Below are 13,959 nucleotides of genomic sequence, written 5' to 3'. Positions count from 1 at the left end.
GATTATGGAACGTTCCCTATTTGGGATGTTATTTCAGATTTTCCCAATGAAAATTTCAATTTACTTTTAAGAAAGCTATTTCGTGTGACATAACTATTTTGTTGGTATCGGTCCAGGGTGAAATTAGTTTTGTGACTGTTTACAGAGTAACTCTCCAAAATAAAGTCGAATCCCTACGTTTCTAGCACTTCTTTGTAGTAGACACTAGACATTTCTTACGCGTTTGACGTAACATTTGGACTGTTGACAAGCTTAAAGTCACCACAGGTCAGTTCCTAAAAATAAGTGAAGTCTTCATGGTCCACTAAATTCCCTATACTAGAACTATAGAACTGCAAGGAATTCTGACGATTTTTCTGGTTTATTTTGACGAGTTGGTGATTGTTATCATAATCCAACTCGTCAAAATAAACATTTGGCCATAGGTGCATATCATTTTTTATGTGTCGATGCGAAGATAAACCCAAACTCCCTCTCCGAGCTGATGCATAATTTTAGTCTTACCACACAGAGACATATAAAATTCTATAAGTTTCATACTGCAAAACTACAGGAAATGGCAATCAAATTTCAGTTGCTTCAGCTGATTCACTCATACAAACAAAACTGGATATTCATATTTATACGGCTCTACCACACAACCACGTGCATGAGTGTACTGATAAATCCCTATAAACACTGTTTGGATGAGTGTATACAATTTTCGTATCATTTAATAAAAAACTCCGTGTGCACCTCATCCAAATTTAATATTATCATCGGTTTCTGTAACAGCTGTATAGCCAACAGCTAGTGGTGTGCCACTTTCGAGTTTAATCAACTCCCTTAAGTATGAGTTCACACAGAGCAAGAAATACGCCTTCAATGCAATTATAGCGAATGCAATAATGATCACAACCACCAGTACATGAGCTGTGCTTATGGCAAATATTTTGATCAAAAGTCCAACAAAATTGTCCGATGAATCATCATCGGCAGCGATAACAAAAGCCAGGAACATATTGATGAGGATAATTAAGTAGATGACAAATCCGACGAGTAGCCCAATTATCTCTATTGCGATGTAGACTCGTAATAGGAGCAAATTTTTCTGAAAACAAGGAACATTTAGATACAGAAAATTTACTCGAGCATTAAAAAACTCACAATTTTGACTCCGAGTATCAATAAAACACCAAGTAGTGTGAATGCAATACCAAAAACGCACATATTTATTGTTCGATCTGCGAATTAATTAAATTTATAAAGACCTAATTTTCACAATTTCATTTATTGCTAATACCAGAATCGTGATTATTTTCAGTATCATGTACATCCTGACCACCACTTCCTTTATCGGTAGAAGAGTATGCAAGAGCAGAAACAATAATACCCAAGCCGAAAATTAATTGTAAAAATCCGATTAAATAAGCACTAATTCGGAGGCTAATGTAGCAACAACATTTTGAAACATGCGGCAATCGACTGAAACGACACATTTTCAATTTTATTTATTAATTACCGTTGTGATCTTTGCACAATTTACAAACTAAATCAACGAAAATTTAGTTTTACTACCGGACGCGGCAGATGGTAAACTCGATTTGACAGATATGCTCAACATTCAATTGTTAAGTTCTTTTGAATTCCAATAAGAACGAAATACCATAAACTATCAAAGATGTATATAGGCAAACGACACTGTTAATGGTGAGGTTTATATAGCAAAATAGGTAGAAATAGCGAAAAGTTAATCTTAAAAATGAGTCATATTTGACCATCATAATGGTTTCAAATATCGAAAAGAATGTAAAAGAATGTATAAATAAGTTTTTTTTTGTCGTTCGGACTTCAAGTTGGCAGAAAACTAATGATATGGTATGAAAGTATATTCAATGATGGCAACCCTCACTAGGTCGACCCTTTAGTTTCGAAGTCTGATTTTATATTCGTTTATTAAACATTTTTTTAACAGCTCAGAAGAGCAGTATCGAGGACCGAAGATTGTAAAGTTAAACATCAAATTTTTGCCATAAAGACGATTCATTTTTTTTGTCATAGACACACAGGAAAGTGAAATATGACAATTTTTTTTGAAAAAAATATGGGAAATTTTTAAAGAATTTTAGGGAATTTTCAAGAAACAAGAACTGGTAAATTAGGCCCTCTGCATGAAAAGTTGTATAGACATCTGTTGTGGACGGTTTATTTTAGGCACTTAAGCCTTTAGGCAGGTTATACCGTCCACAACAGATACGTAAATAACTATTCATTAAGAGACATCGGTGCTTAGCTACAATTGTAGCCTGAATTTGCGTGTCTCGCATATCATTTTTGATGATATTTTTCATCAGAATCTTTTTTTTAATGTACGCCCGCAATAACGACCACGAATGTGGTAGCTTTAAAATAAAAATTAGTTTTGGTTGTAGTCGTTTGATCATTTCGGAGAAAAGTGAGCAATTTACCGAAATTTTCATAAAATGCTCGGTTTTCTTACCCACTTGACAAAGTGAGTTCCTTAGAATAACGTTTTGCGTCGAAAAGGTCAAAATGCCCCAGCTCTAATAGAGTATACGCAGCACGGAACAATTTTGCTTAGTAAACGTTTGTCGTCAGGACAAATAAGAATAGTATATTTCAACATACCCATTACACACAAGATGTGTGTGCACGCGCGGGCGAGGCTCAAGCGAAAACACATATCGAGTGTGTATTGGGGTATTTTGAAAGTTATTTTTCTGTAATAGTGAGAGTGTGTTGGTGGTGCATTCCGTCCCAACCGTTACTTTCCTTCTCGACCGTTTATTTTCCCTACCAACCGATTCATATCATATCTCACCAATACACTCTCACGTATACAGAAAAGAATAAAAATATGAAGTGAAGAAGACAGGTTTTGCAATTGACAATTCCATCGACCGAGTTATAATCATTTCCCTCTCTGGCGTATCGCGGTTATTTGTTGTACATATTTGGGATAATCACTGATTATACTTCAGTATAACGATGTATGACTATAAGGGTATTACTACCGCATAAACCTGTATAAAAAAAAAGAATGTTATGCAGTGACCATATTAGTATACACCCAAAGATGCATTAGAAAATCTACACTGAATTTATCGTTCACAAAAATTAATGTTCTTGAAGTAATTATTGACATAATATCATGTTAAGTCTTAAAACCGACTCAAAAACAATAAAATCCCAGAACAGGTGAATAATTTACTATTTTGTTAATACAACGTCATTGCCAGATTTATCCATATTTACAAAATAAGAAATCGACAAGGTAGACGGAATAGCTATAAAGCATCTGAATTGTAATTGTAAATGGCGCTCAGCTCATATGGAACTATGCATTTACATTACCTTATCACGTAAAACATAGTACATACGGTGTGGTGGAAAATTTATATTACCACTCTTCCCACGGACTAAATGTACTATTACACCCTATACTAGTAGACAATAAGAGTAATAGTAATTGCGTCCGAGGTTCAAAATTTTTATTTTTGGTGACGTATTGGCCGATTGGCCCGACCCGAAGGAGAGGACCGTATTCCCATTCGTTAAAATAAAAATTTTGAACCTCGTACAGTGCTTTTCGTGAATAGGCAATGTAAATGCATATTTCATATTAGCTAAACGCCATTTACATTGCCGTATCACGTAAACAAATTTTAAACAAAAAACAACGAAAGCTTCACTGTTCGACACTGAGCTGTGAAAACATATTTTAAAAATACTTAACTGTAGCAAGGCAACGTCGTCAGACATAACAGGTGAACAATCAGTATAAATACAAAATAGAAAATTGTTTAATTATCATACCTTTTTGTACTTCGTACTGAACTAGTTGTACATTTTGAGAATATCTCAGTTAGCAATAATATGAAGGTAAATCGCTTAACAGTACATAGTCGTTTAATTACATAAAATTCGAAGTTCCAACGTTACTTTTCATTAGTACGAATTTATTGAAATTGTTCTTAAAACCAAATGTGTAATCGTAGTGTACGTGAAATCACTGTTTTGAGTCCTTTGAACATAGTGATTACTAAGGGATAACGTTCAACATATTCATTGTTATCCTACCGATTTCAGAAAGACATTCCACATGTTCTAATAATTGGTGCTGGAGTATCTGGTCTGACAACAGCATGGGTTCTCCTAGATCGGGGTTATAAAATCACGGTCATTGCAGCGAAATATGCTTCGAAAGACGAAAAAATCACTTCACAAATCGCTGGTGCGTTATGGGAATGGCCACCCCCTGTTTGTGGAAGATATTGGCATTGGGAAGACATATGTTTGGACAATTTGAAGCGACGGTGCTTGGTTTCTTTTCATCGTTTCAACACATTAGCTGATAATCCAGAGACAGGTGTACGAATGTGTAAATCGAATTTATTTTTTGGTCGACCTATACAGTCCTGTCCTGCGCAGACTAGAAAATTAGCTGAAATTAAGGAAACCCTGCCAGGTTTCCGTCACGATATTAAAATTGTTGAAGAGCTGGGTGCTAATCCGGACTATGGAATAGTTGATAGCTACTGCCATTTGGCACCCATAATCGATTCTGACCAATACATGGATTGGCTCATTAATTACCTAAAATCTCGTGACAATATAAAATTTTTCACTCGCGAAATTAAAGGTAACTTATTGGCACAAGAATGCGAATTACTGACATACTACGAAGCTGATATGATTGTAAACTGTACTGGCATAAATGCTAAGGAACTAGTTGGCGACGACACTGTCTTTTCTTTACGTGGTGCATATTTTCGTATGATTAATGACGGATCAAAATTCCGGAAAATTAACGAGGCAATGATGGTCACGTTAGATGGTGAAGAGTCTAACGACATGATTTTCATAGTACCACGGAATAATAATACAGTGATCTTAGGCGCAATAGGCGAAAGGGAAGTATTAGATCTGAATATAAATTTGGAAAATTATCCACCCTTGAAAAAAATGTTAGAACGAGATTTGGCATTTTATCCTGACCTTAAGAATGGAGAATTTGATCCTGACTATCCGATTGCTATTGGAATACGACCATTTCGTAGGACGCATGTACAACTTGGACGAGAGCGAAAGGATTCAAGAATTGTGCATAACTACGGGCACGGTGATAGCGGGTATGCTCTTATCAAGATAAGTAACAAATCTGATCACTAATGAGTATTCATTCACAGGTATACATTGAGCTTTGGGTGTGCAGAAGATGTTGCAGATATTATTGATGAAATGAGCAAGGAAATTTTTATTAAAAAAGAAAATGTACCTACTATCTCTAAAAATATGTGTAACGGGTCATCCATAAATTACGTAACGCAAGAGGGAAAGGGGGTCTAGGGCTTGTGTGACATTCTATTCATTTTTGTTAAAACCGCATACATTTTGCGTGACATGGGGTTAGGTGATATTAAAAATGGAGATTTTAGCGTTACATAATTTATGAACACCCGTTCCTGCATACGTAGTCAAAATAAAAATTTCTTCTTTTATTGTTGAAGATATTTTTCATTTGAATTAACTTCTTTAAGGTATTCGCGTCACATTCAAAGATTGGATGCATAGAGTTCGCTTTCTATGTAACATGAGTGTTATGATATTATAATGGTTCGTTGCCAATTTGCAACGTTAAAAATATCGAATGTCTTGTTTATAACTCTATGATTGGATGCGTTGAAGAGGACTTGATTGGATGCGTTGAAGAAGATTTGATTGGATGCGTTGAAGATGACTTTAGAGAGAGAGGCCAGGTTTCATTAACAACTAAAAGGCCTAATATTTGAGAAATGATTCTTAAAAGATTTCCAAAAAGAACTGAAAATTTTGTGAGTCCATTCACTTGAAATGTGCCGAGTCCTGACATTTTGCTAAACCCTAAATGTCAGCCCTTCCAAGTGAGGGCGTTATGCCTTGCCAAAATGGTTTAAAGTTTCTTTTAAAGATATTATTTTTTGTGTGGGAAAATCGGAAAATGGAATTCGTTGATCTCTTTTGTTAATGACAAACAAAATGCCCAGCAAACTAATCAATTCGTCACGAAGTTTTAAACTTTCAGCCTGAGCGAAAAAATTTACTGAAGATTCGGTAAATCAAATCTTCGTGATATGTTCGAGAAGGAATTGTTATCAAACGCAAGTAGGCACGCTCTGTTTACTTATTTTTTTCTCTCAATCATTCCATTGAGTTGTGAGTTTGTGAAAACTTCTTTTCCGAATTCTTCGAAACGAAAATTCAGTTTGTAGCCGAAATAAATTCTCATCCAGATGGTCAAGGCATTCTAATTGGACTGGAAAAAAAAACTAACTAAGCGAAAAGTGTGCACCTCTCAATGAAAGAAACTTGCTGTGAATTTGGTCAGCACATCTGCCGAAACTTGTTTTTATTTTAAACCAATTTCACATCTCTACAACAACAGGAAGATCATCGGGATCTTCACTCAACAAACCATCGAAGGTCCATCCCATTTCCTGGCTTAAGTTTGCCATCAAGTAGTCCGCTTCTTTGTCTAGATCACACAACGAACAGTTTTTGACCAAATTTCGAACATCTCTGTAGACTGTGTTGCGTGGCGTTGGTTCCATCAGCTCCTCGGGCAGTTCCGGCAGTTGATACTGCATCACATCCAAATATTCTCGATAAAATTTGTTGTTCTTTTTGACACCAGCTTCCGAATTGGCCAAAATTCCCAGAATTCTACGCCAGTGGGCCAGCGAGTCGGTCGAATAGCCGGCCAGATACAAAACGAAAGAAAATTGAATTTCATCCAGCAAATGATTGCTTTCCGGAAATTGACTGAACAATTGATCGACAGCCAGAATCGCATCCATGTGCGCTAATGAGATTTCCTGTGTTGTGAGGTGTTTTGGATACAATTCGGGAAGTTGAGTGAATCTGGGCGCTGTTTCGGGAACTATTTTCAATTTCGGCAGCAGTTCGTCTTCATCGTTCGCTAGTCTGTTGATTCTCTGTCCTGTCGCGATGGTATTGCCTTTCGGTCGCTCTTCATTCGAACACGACTCGAATTCGACGGATGGTCGAATTAGTCCGCATTCTGGCAGACATCGGTTGATTGTCATCTCGGTCATATGATTCGTCAAATTGTTCCATTTTGCTAGCGAAGAAAAATCGTATGGCGCCAAGTAGCTATCCAGCTCCCGTAAATTGCAGCGAATTCGAGTGACCTCTTCGTCTTCGTTACCGCTGGTGCGTTGCCGCAGCTCCTCTTTTTCGTTGTCCCACTCTCGTATAACGATTTCTTGTGATTTAAAGTAGTGTATGAATCCAATGCGCGATGCAGTGTCTCCGTACGGACCTTGTGCTGCAGTGTAAACGAAATGTGGACCGGCAGGAATCATTTTCACTCCACGAAACTTTTCACCAACAGAGTACGAGCACAAATCGATGCCGAATTCGGTTTTCTCCGGAACACCGGCAATTATTAGGAACGCTCCTTTTTCGAACAGTTGCCTAGCTAGCGCTGGAGGCATATTCTCTGTAATGTCCATAATGAATTAGAGGCTTTACTGCTCCGCACTCCGGTAAGTTAAAGTTTTGTTTTTGTTGTCACTTTTCTGATGGTGTTCTTCAAAAATGGCATTAGTGTTGCCATTATAGCGAAAGAAAACCAAAATTTCAAAGTTTATGATTCCGGAGTTCTACACACGATGGCGTGATAGACATACGAACGATATTTGATTATTCTTTTTTGCATCACATCACAATATCGTTAAGAGGCACTTATGGTAGCCTAGACGCCTAGAAACACAATACCAAAGTTTTAAGAAAAAATGGTCAGCAAAAGAATTGGAAATCTGCAAGACAAACGGATGTAAATAAATTTTTAATTTTAGATTTAACTGCGTAAAAACTCCGCTCTCACTTTTACGATATTTTATGATTTGCTCAATTACTTTTCAAAGTTACTCTTTTTATATACCAAATCTTCACAAAAATTGCACGTTGCAATTCACATAGCAGAAGGTATGTGTACACACGGTCGTAAGTCTTCACATTAATTAATAGTCGTATGTCCTGAATGTGAGATATGCATTGCATGTGAGTCGGAGAGCCAAACATTTTTTTCTTTTCTTTTGTGAATCAGAAGTGATTGAAGTTCTTGATGACAAAGCAACTTAGAATATTTGAAAACTTTGCTGGCTTTTCATAATTGGCAGTAAATCACTTTTCCAGGAAATACAGATAAAGGTTTTGATGGATGAAATACCACAATTTGTGGTCCACGCACAAACAACGAGAGGCATCAACATTGCGAATTTTTGCGAAATACAGAACTAGGTTCTCACCACGCGCTACATTAACCACAACAGGTCGTCAGAACCTTTCTCATAATTGATAATTCAGTTCTCGATTATTTTTCTTTTCTCGAAAGCGAAACATTCTATTCTTAGTTTCAGTGTAAGAAAATTGTTGCAGATTGAAAGTAATTTGAAATTGTGGTATGAACATTGTCTTCCATTCCGAATGCAGTAAATTATCTCTTGTAACAAGCTAAAACCATCCAATGCCAAAAAACAATGAAAATTGTTCTTGTAAAAAAATTATGAAAATAATATTTTTTGTTTTTCTAATTTAAAAATTTACAAATCGCCTATCCTATCATCATCACCGTCATCACCTTTTATATTTTGCTGGTGAATATATTTCGTTAATATAAACAAACCGATTTCTTCATTCTTTCTTTTTCGTAAATTCATTTTTCTCTTGTTGTAAAAGAAAATTAATCGAAAACTGACGGGCCGACTGATGATGATGGTTGTAGTATTTGGGCATTTCCACTGTCATGGATTTCAATCACTTTCTCATCCTCACAGTAGATAATATCATCTTTAACCGATAATATCGCCCAGAACTGTATATTTTCGTCTTCTGGGGATATTATCCCCCCGGCCGAAAATAACGGTAGAGAAATGTCACGTCTTCGTTTGAATATGTACAAAAAAACGGTTTTGTACGTATGAAATTGTACATGAAAAGAAAATTTTGAACACGAACACAGTATACAGTATACACGAAATCACGAAAGTGAACACAACTGTGTTCTATTTATCAAGTTCCTTCTTAAGACAATAAAGTTTGATTGCTGTATAAATAATAGAGTTTTTCTTTAAATCAGAATTGAGAGTATACTTGTTCTCTTATTTATTTACAAAAAATGTGGCAAATTTGGAATGATTGGATTTTTTACGTTGTTTTCTCGACTTCTCATGCATCGTTGGAACTGTCAGGCTCTGATAAATTCAGTGGCGCAATATTATTACGTACCCAAATATCTTGATTTTGAGTTGATGAACTCGATGATTGCGCTGAATTTTCCGATTCCAATGATCCCACTGTCACTAATGTGCCTGTTGATGATGATGACGACGAAGAATCCTCGACTTCAAATGGACCTTCTTCGCCTTCGTCTTCGTCGTTCGGCTTTTGTATAGGAACCTGAATGATGCTAATTATTTAGTTGAAGTGCGGCAAACTGAGTCAATTCATTGAGAATAAAAAATGATTAATTTCATTGCAAAAATCTTATGAAACACTGTTTTTATCGGAGTCGATAAGTAAATATAGTCTTACCTCATTTTGAATTCCAGATGAATCAGCTTCATTTCGGGTTCTTTGTGCTTTGAACTTGTCACTCAATTTAATACTGCAATATAGGCAAAACCATTTACCATCACCTTCTTTCTATAAAAACAATTTAACAATACTATATTATATACAAAACTAAATGCTGTATTGTGTACAAATAAATAAAAAAAATCTAAAGTAATACCGACGAACAAACTTACTACAGACGAATCTTTCAAAAACTCTATCCAATCCTTACAATCGGGGTGACCCTCGAGTGACCCAAAGATATCGACTACAAAATCGTTTTTGCACCCTTCATTTGAACATTGAGGTTTCGCACGATCCATCGAAGAATTGTTGTTTACTTGTTTAATTGATAGGAATTTTTGAAGAATAATGTGCACGTATGAAAAAAAAACTTTGACGTTTGTCCTCTGGTGACTAAAGTCTGTACTAAAATGATTAAATGTTTCTTGTTTGACAGACAGAGAAATGATAAACCGACCGCTCGTCGCTCACCGGACCGAACGTATTCGAATGGAATAGTTTTCGATGCAACAGCAAAGAGATGCTACATTGCTGATGATTGTACGGCTAAGGTACACACAACGCGCAGGAATCCAAATGATAAATCTTTGAGTAATTTTGATTCTTTCCTACTCTACTCCATTCCATTCTAAATTTTGTGATTTCGTTTAGAAAATTTGAAATCGGTATTTGAGTTTCCCTGTGAAACAGCAACCACAAATTATCCGTCGGGAATGGTAATCGATCGATGTTCGAATCTGTACGTTGGCGATCACAATTCAGGTCTCGTTTACTACGTGAATCCAGAGTGAGTGTTTAAAACGTTCATCCAAATGTTTAACATTGAATTTTCCTCTGTCACTTTGAGTGCGAAGCACGAGCACCATTTATCAACCGCTAGCGTTTTTTAACTCACTTGCTCGCAAGCTGTAGTGTATCTAAGTAATGGTGTCCTTATAATGAAGTTCCTTCTCAAGAGAGCAGGTGAGAGAGCAGCTTTGCACTCGAACCATTTATCAACCGCTAGCGTTTTTTAACTCACTTGCTCGCAAGCTGTAGTGTATCTAAGTATTGGTGTCCTTATAATGAAGTTCCTTCTCACCTGCTCGCAAGCTGTAGTGTATCTAAGTAATGCAGGGGGATACCAGAATAGTATAAAATAGTAGATTTATGTACAAATTCATACAATCGTGTACAATTTCTCATAATAGTGTACAGAATCAGTGCATAAATTCATCTCAAAACCAACTTATTTGTGTACACTTTCCCATTTTAATGTACAAAATTTATGTACAAATTCCCATTTTTTCGTGTACAAATTCCCACTTTCGTGTACAAAATATTTTTTTTGTGTACAAATTTGACCGGAATTGTACAGAAAATAACGAGCCGTTGTAACTCTCGAAGAGTTGTAACTCCCAAAGAGTTGTAGCTCTCGGAGGAGCTGTATTATTTCTAAGGGTTAAAGTTCTCGAGATGTCTTCACTTAGGAGTTGTTAACAACCACACAGAATTATGTCGATATCGAGAAATGATAAAAACGGAAAGATGTGGTGTTGTTTTGCGCCAAAAAGTACATACTAGGCATACAATTTCATTAATTTTATTGGAAGATTTCGAAATTTAAAATGTTGCAGATAAGAAATTATGAATGGTTGTTTTCAACACACCCTTGTTCAATGTTCAAACATCTACAAATCCATCGTGAGAAACACAGAAAAAGCGTCCTAGACAATAAGCAAAATGAATCGAAATTTTCTTATCAAATTGGTAACGACACACTTGTTGCGCTTGCAGAAAATAAAAATGAAAAATGAATTTATAATTTTTTGTTCGATTTTTAAAGAATTTTCTTGAACCCAAACTCATTCAGTTCATATCGAAATTTTGTAAATGTAAAATGTAGTCAACTTGAAACTGTTGAACTTGATCGAAACCAAGTCGTACCGGCGCGGCGATGAATTGAAATCGAAGTGTTTTGGATCAAAGAGAATGTAAACAAATGTCTTTATAAATTCCATAATCTTACATGGCTACTAAGAACTATTCTGTTTTATTCCAATTCTGGTAACAAATTTCAAATCGTCGAGCTCGTCTAATTTCAAAATTACTTCGTCAAATATTTGTTGCAGTTCGCACATTTTTAAAAATGAAACGACAAAAACTTTTTTAGATCATTACGCAAAGTTTTGATTCGCAGATCATGATTTCGGAAACCTCTATAGACCCAAATAACGCAGACAAAAGCCAGTTTTTCGATTAGCTCCTAGGGCTCCTAGGGTAGTACTTATTTTGTTGTTTTACAAAAGTATCCAAAAGTAGCGTCTGTCAAGAAGCGAAAGTGTAGTGGGTTTCGGTGCCATACACTTTTTAGTTTTAATGAATTTTGATGAATTTAAGTAAAAAGAGTCGTGAAATCGATGTGTGCTTCCACTATCACCTATTGCTGAAACATATTCTGCATTAACCAAAGAAATAAAATTTGCTAATCTCAATTTTGATGTTTTGCTTCAACTATCATTGGCTAAAGAATGGTTGAAATTTCAAGATGCGGCCCTTTGTATTTTGAGTAGTTTAAATTCAGCAGTAATTCGACTTGTGTAATGGAGTTGATCCTGTCGATTGAAAGGCATAAAGACTACAAACTACAACTGGCTATTAAGTATACTCCTCTGGACCTCCTCTCTCTAGCAATAATGTCGTTCAAATATCGAGCAATCGGCCGTTCGATGAACTAAATATTAATTTTAGAATAATTGAGTATTCAGTTTCGTTTGAGGTTTCCTGGGTTATCATGTTGATCAATATGTACTTAAAAATAGCCCCGGTTAACAACGATTAGGCGTTTTGAAATTGGAATGTACTCATTTCTACCATACTAATGCATACAGGTTACAATGTTAAGAGTCGAATGATTTTTGTAATCCTCGTGATTTGTCCAATTGAACATATAAATATCCAGACTTAAGTTAATCGGCGGCTGCTTCCAAGCTTCAAAGCTGAGAGATGTTGGTGTAAGTTGCATTTCTGTTGCCATTATATCGTCAAAGATACTGGGCCAAATTATTGTAAACACTATACCGAATACTATTAGTACTAAGCCACAGACATTAAATGCGATCCTCAACGTGATTTCTTTAACGACTTTCATATCGGAAACTTGTCTTAACAGCACTACAAACAAATAACGAATGATATAGCAGATAATATTAAAAAATGAGTCTTCAAAAACTCGCACACTATTTAACTGTCTACCGTAGCAAATGTTTGAAAAACTCAAGAACAAGGTTACACACTTCTGTAGTACTAGAACAAGTTAAGAAAATCTAACTTGTCGTTATGACGCGACGTAGGGAGTCATACATAAAGTACGCGCTCGCTTAGGTGGGGGTGGAAATTTACAAGGTTCTGAAAGAACCTTGGAAATATGCACCTTTGAACTGCGATGAGAGTAGTTACACGATGGTTCTGAATTAAAGGACCTGTCTAAATGAGCGTAATTCTATTAATTTTCTTTCGCTATTTAACAAATGCTTCAATCCTCTCTCATCATAACAGATATAATGGAAAAAATAGTACGGAAGGGAGGAGGGAGTAAAGAAATGGTATAGAGAATAATGTTCATACGTATGCACTTTATGGACGGTACCTAACTAGTTACACCTTTTCATTCTTGAAAAACTAAGACGATTTGTTCTATTGATCTATTGATTAGATGACTTTGCAATATAATAACATGGTTTAAGTTCATTAAAACATTGTTGCTGAAATATAACTAGTAAAACTGATAGATGATTAGAAACTATGTGACTTTAGATGACTGTACATGTACACTTTAAATATTTGTAATTTAGACTGTGGACTCTGGCAAAAACCCTTTTTTTATGCATTGATTTTAATTTGTTCTATTGTTTGAATATTTTTTTTACTTCAATTAAACCCTCTCTCTCTCTCTATCAAGAATTCTAGAAATAATTAGTTGGATTAACCAAGAACTATTTAAACATTAAGATAATTGTTTTAGTTATACAGGTTTTGTGTTTCGAATTTAAGTATAAACAATGAGTAAGCACTAAATTCTGTAAAGAAAAAACAAAACGAAAACTGCTGTAAGCATTTTGTCATTTTTTTAGCTTAATGAATTAGATTTTTAATACTGAGAAATGTTACCGTGTCGCTCGAACGAAATATATGTAGGAAAATATCTTAAGCATCTACGGAGAGTACAATCGCCCAAAACCAGTTACAGTGGAGGTGTGACGCAAGTCCTGTTATCCACTTACAAAAGAACTGATAGATCATTTTCATTATACGGTACTTGTCAACGTAACCCCACTT

General features: G+C 35.6%; 4 protein-coding genes across 8 annotated transcripts; 1 reads left to right on the top strand and 3 right to left on the bottom strand.

The window, feature by feature from the left end:
* Nucleotides 1-730: 730 nt before the first annotated feature.
* Nucleotides 731-1,773, bottom strand: LOC119074942. Its single transcript, XM_037181334.1, has 3 exons — nt 1,283-1,773; nt 1,147-1,223; nt 731-1,090 (listed from the first exon to the last, which is right to left on the bottom strand). The coding sequence occupies exons 1-3, from the start codon at nt 1,476-1,478 to the stop codon at nt 737-739; spliced, it is 627 nt and encodes a 208-aa protein (XP_037037229.1). The 5' UTR covers nt 1,479-1,773; the 3' UTR covers nt 731-736.
* A 2,004-nt stretch (nt 1,774-3,777) lies between these two features.
* LOC119074923 (D-aspartate oxidase-like) lies at nt 3,778-5,502 on the top strand. Of its 2 annotated transcripts, none has more exons than XM_037181325.1 (3): nt 3,778-3,882; nt 4,090-5,132; nt 5,190-5,502. In XM_037181325.1, the coding sequence occupies exons 1-3, from the start codon at nt 3,877-3,879 to the stop codon at nt 5,347-5,349; spliced, it is 1,209 nt and encodes a 402-aa protein (XP_037037220.1). In that variant the 5' UTR covers nt 3,778-3,876; the 3' UTR covers nt 5,350-5,502. The 2 variants fall into 2 exon arrangements, with proteins under 2 accessions (XP_037037220.1, XP_037037216.1); XM_037181321.1 differs by lacking the exon at nt 3,778-3,882 and adding an exon at nt 3,933-3,999.
* Nucleotides 5,503-6,364: 862 nt separating this feature from the next.
* LOC119074916 (protein AAR2 homolog) lies at nt 6,365-7,664 on the bottom strand. The gene has a single exon (XM_037181309.1). The coding sequence runs from the start codon at nt 7,512-7,514 to the stop codon at nt 6,405-6,407; it is 1,110 nt and encodes a 369-aa protein (XP_037037204.1). The 5' UTR covers nt 7,515-7,664; the 3' UTR covers nt 6,365-6,404.
* A 1,468-nt stretch (nt 7,665-9,132) lies between these two features.
* Nucleotides 9,133-10,556, bottom strand: LOC119074912. Of its 4 annotated transcripts, XM_037181283.1 has the most exons (4): nt 10,100-10,554; nt 9,813-10,042; nt 9,598-9,708; nt 9,133-9,462 (listed from the first exon to the last, which is right to left on the bottom strand). In XM_037181283.1, the coding sequence occupies exons 2-4, from the start codon at nt 9,939-9,941 to the stop codon at nt 9,232-9,234; spliced, it is 471 nt and encodes a 156-aa protein (XP_037037178.1). In that variant the 5' UTR covers nt 9,942-10,042; nt 10,100-10,554; the 3' UTR covers nt 9,133-9,231. The 4 variants fall into 4 exon arrangements, 2 of the variants coding, with proteins under 2 accessions (XP_037037178.1, XP_037037167.1); XR_005087269.1 differs by having other exon boundaries at nt 9,133-9,499; nt 9,598-9,730; nt 9,813-10,556; XR_005087268.1 differs by having other exon boundaries at nt 9,133-9,499; nt 9,813-10,548.
* Nucleotides 10,557-13,959: the final 3,403 nt, after the last annotated feature.

Source organism: Bradysia coprophila, chromosome III (genome assembly GCF_014529535.1).
Source record: "Bradysia coprophila strain Holo2 chromosome III, BU_Bcop_v1, whole genome shotgun sequence".
Lineage (NCBI taxonomy): Eukaryota > Metazoa > Arthropoda > Insecta > Diptera > Sciaridae > Bradysia > Bradysia coprophila.
The sequence above is the reverse complement of the archived record's forward strand: the minus strand, read 5'-3'. Positions and strand labels throughout refer to the sequence as shown.

Coding starts and splice junctions, on each gene's coding strand:
- LOC119074942 (XM_037181334.1), bottom strand. CDS start 1,478: ATGTGTCGTTTCAGTCGATTGCCGCATGTTTCAAAATGTTGTTGCTAC. Junction 1,224..1,282: donor TGAAAATAATCACGATTCTG/GTATTAGCAATA, acceptor ATTAATTCGCAG/ATCGAACAATAAATATGTGC. Junction 1,091..1,146: donor TGATACTCGGAGTCAAAATT/GTGAGTTTTTTA, acceptor CCTTGTTTTCAG/AAAAATTTGCTCCTATTACG.
- LOC119074923 (XM_037181321.1), top strand. Junction 5,133..5,189: donor TACGGGCACGGTGATAGCGG/GTATGCTCTTAT, acceptor ATTCATTCACAG/GTATACATTGAGCTTTGGGT.
- LOC119074916 (XM_037181309.1), bottom strand. CDS start 7,514: ATGGACATTACAGAGAATATGCCTCCAGCGCTAGCTAGGCAACTGTTC.
- LOC119074912 (XM_037181272.1), bottom strand. CDS start 9,941: ATGGATCGTGCGAAACCTCAATGTTCAAATGAAGGGTGCAAAAACGAT. Junction 9,709..9,812: donor TTTTGAAAGATTCGTCTGTA/GTAAGTTTGTTC, acceptor TTGTTTTTATAG/AAAGAAGGTGATGGTAAATG. Junction 9,463..9,597: donor CATCTGGAATTCAAAATGAG/GTAAGACTATAT, acceptor AGCATCATTCAG/GTTCCTATACAAAAGCCGAA.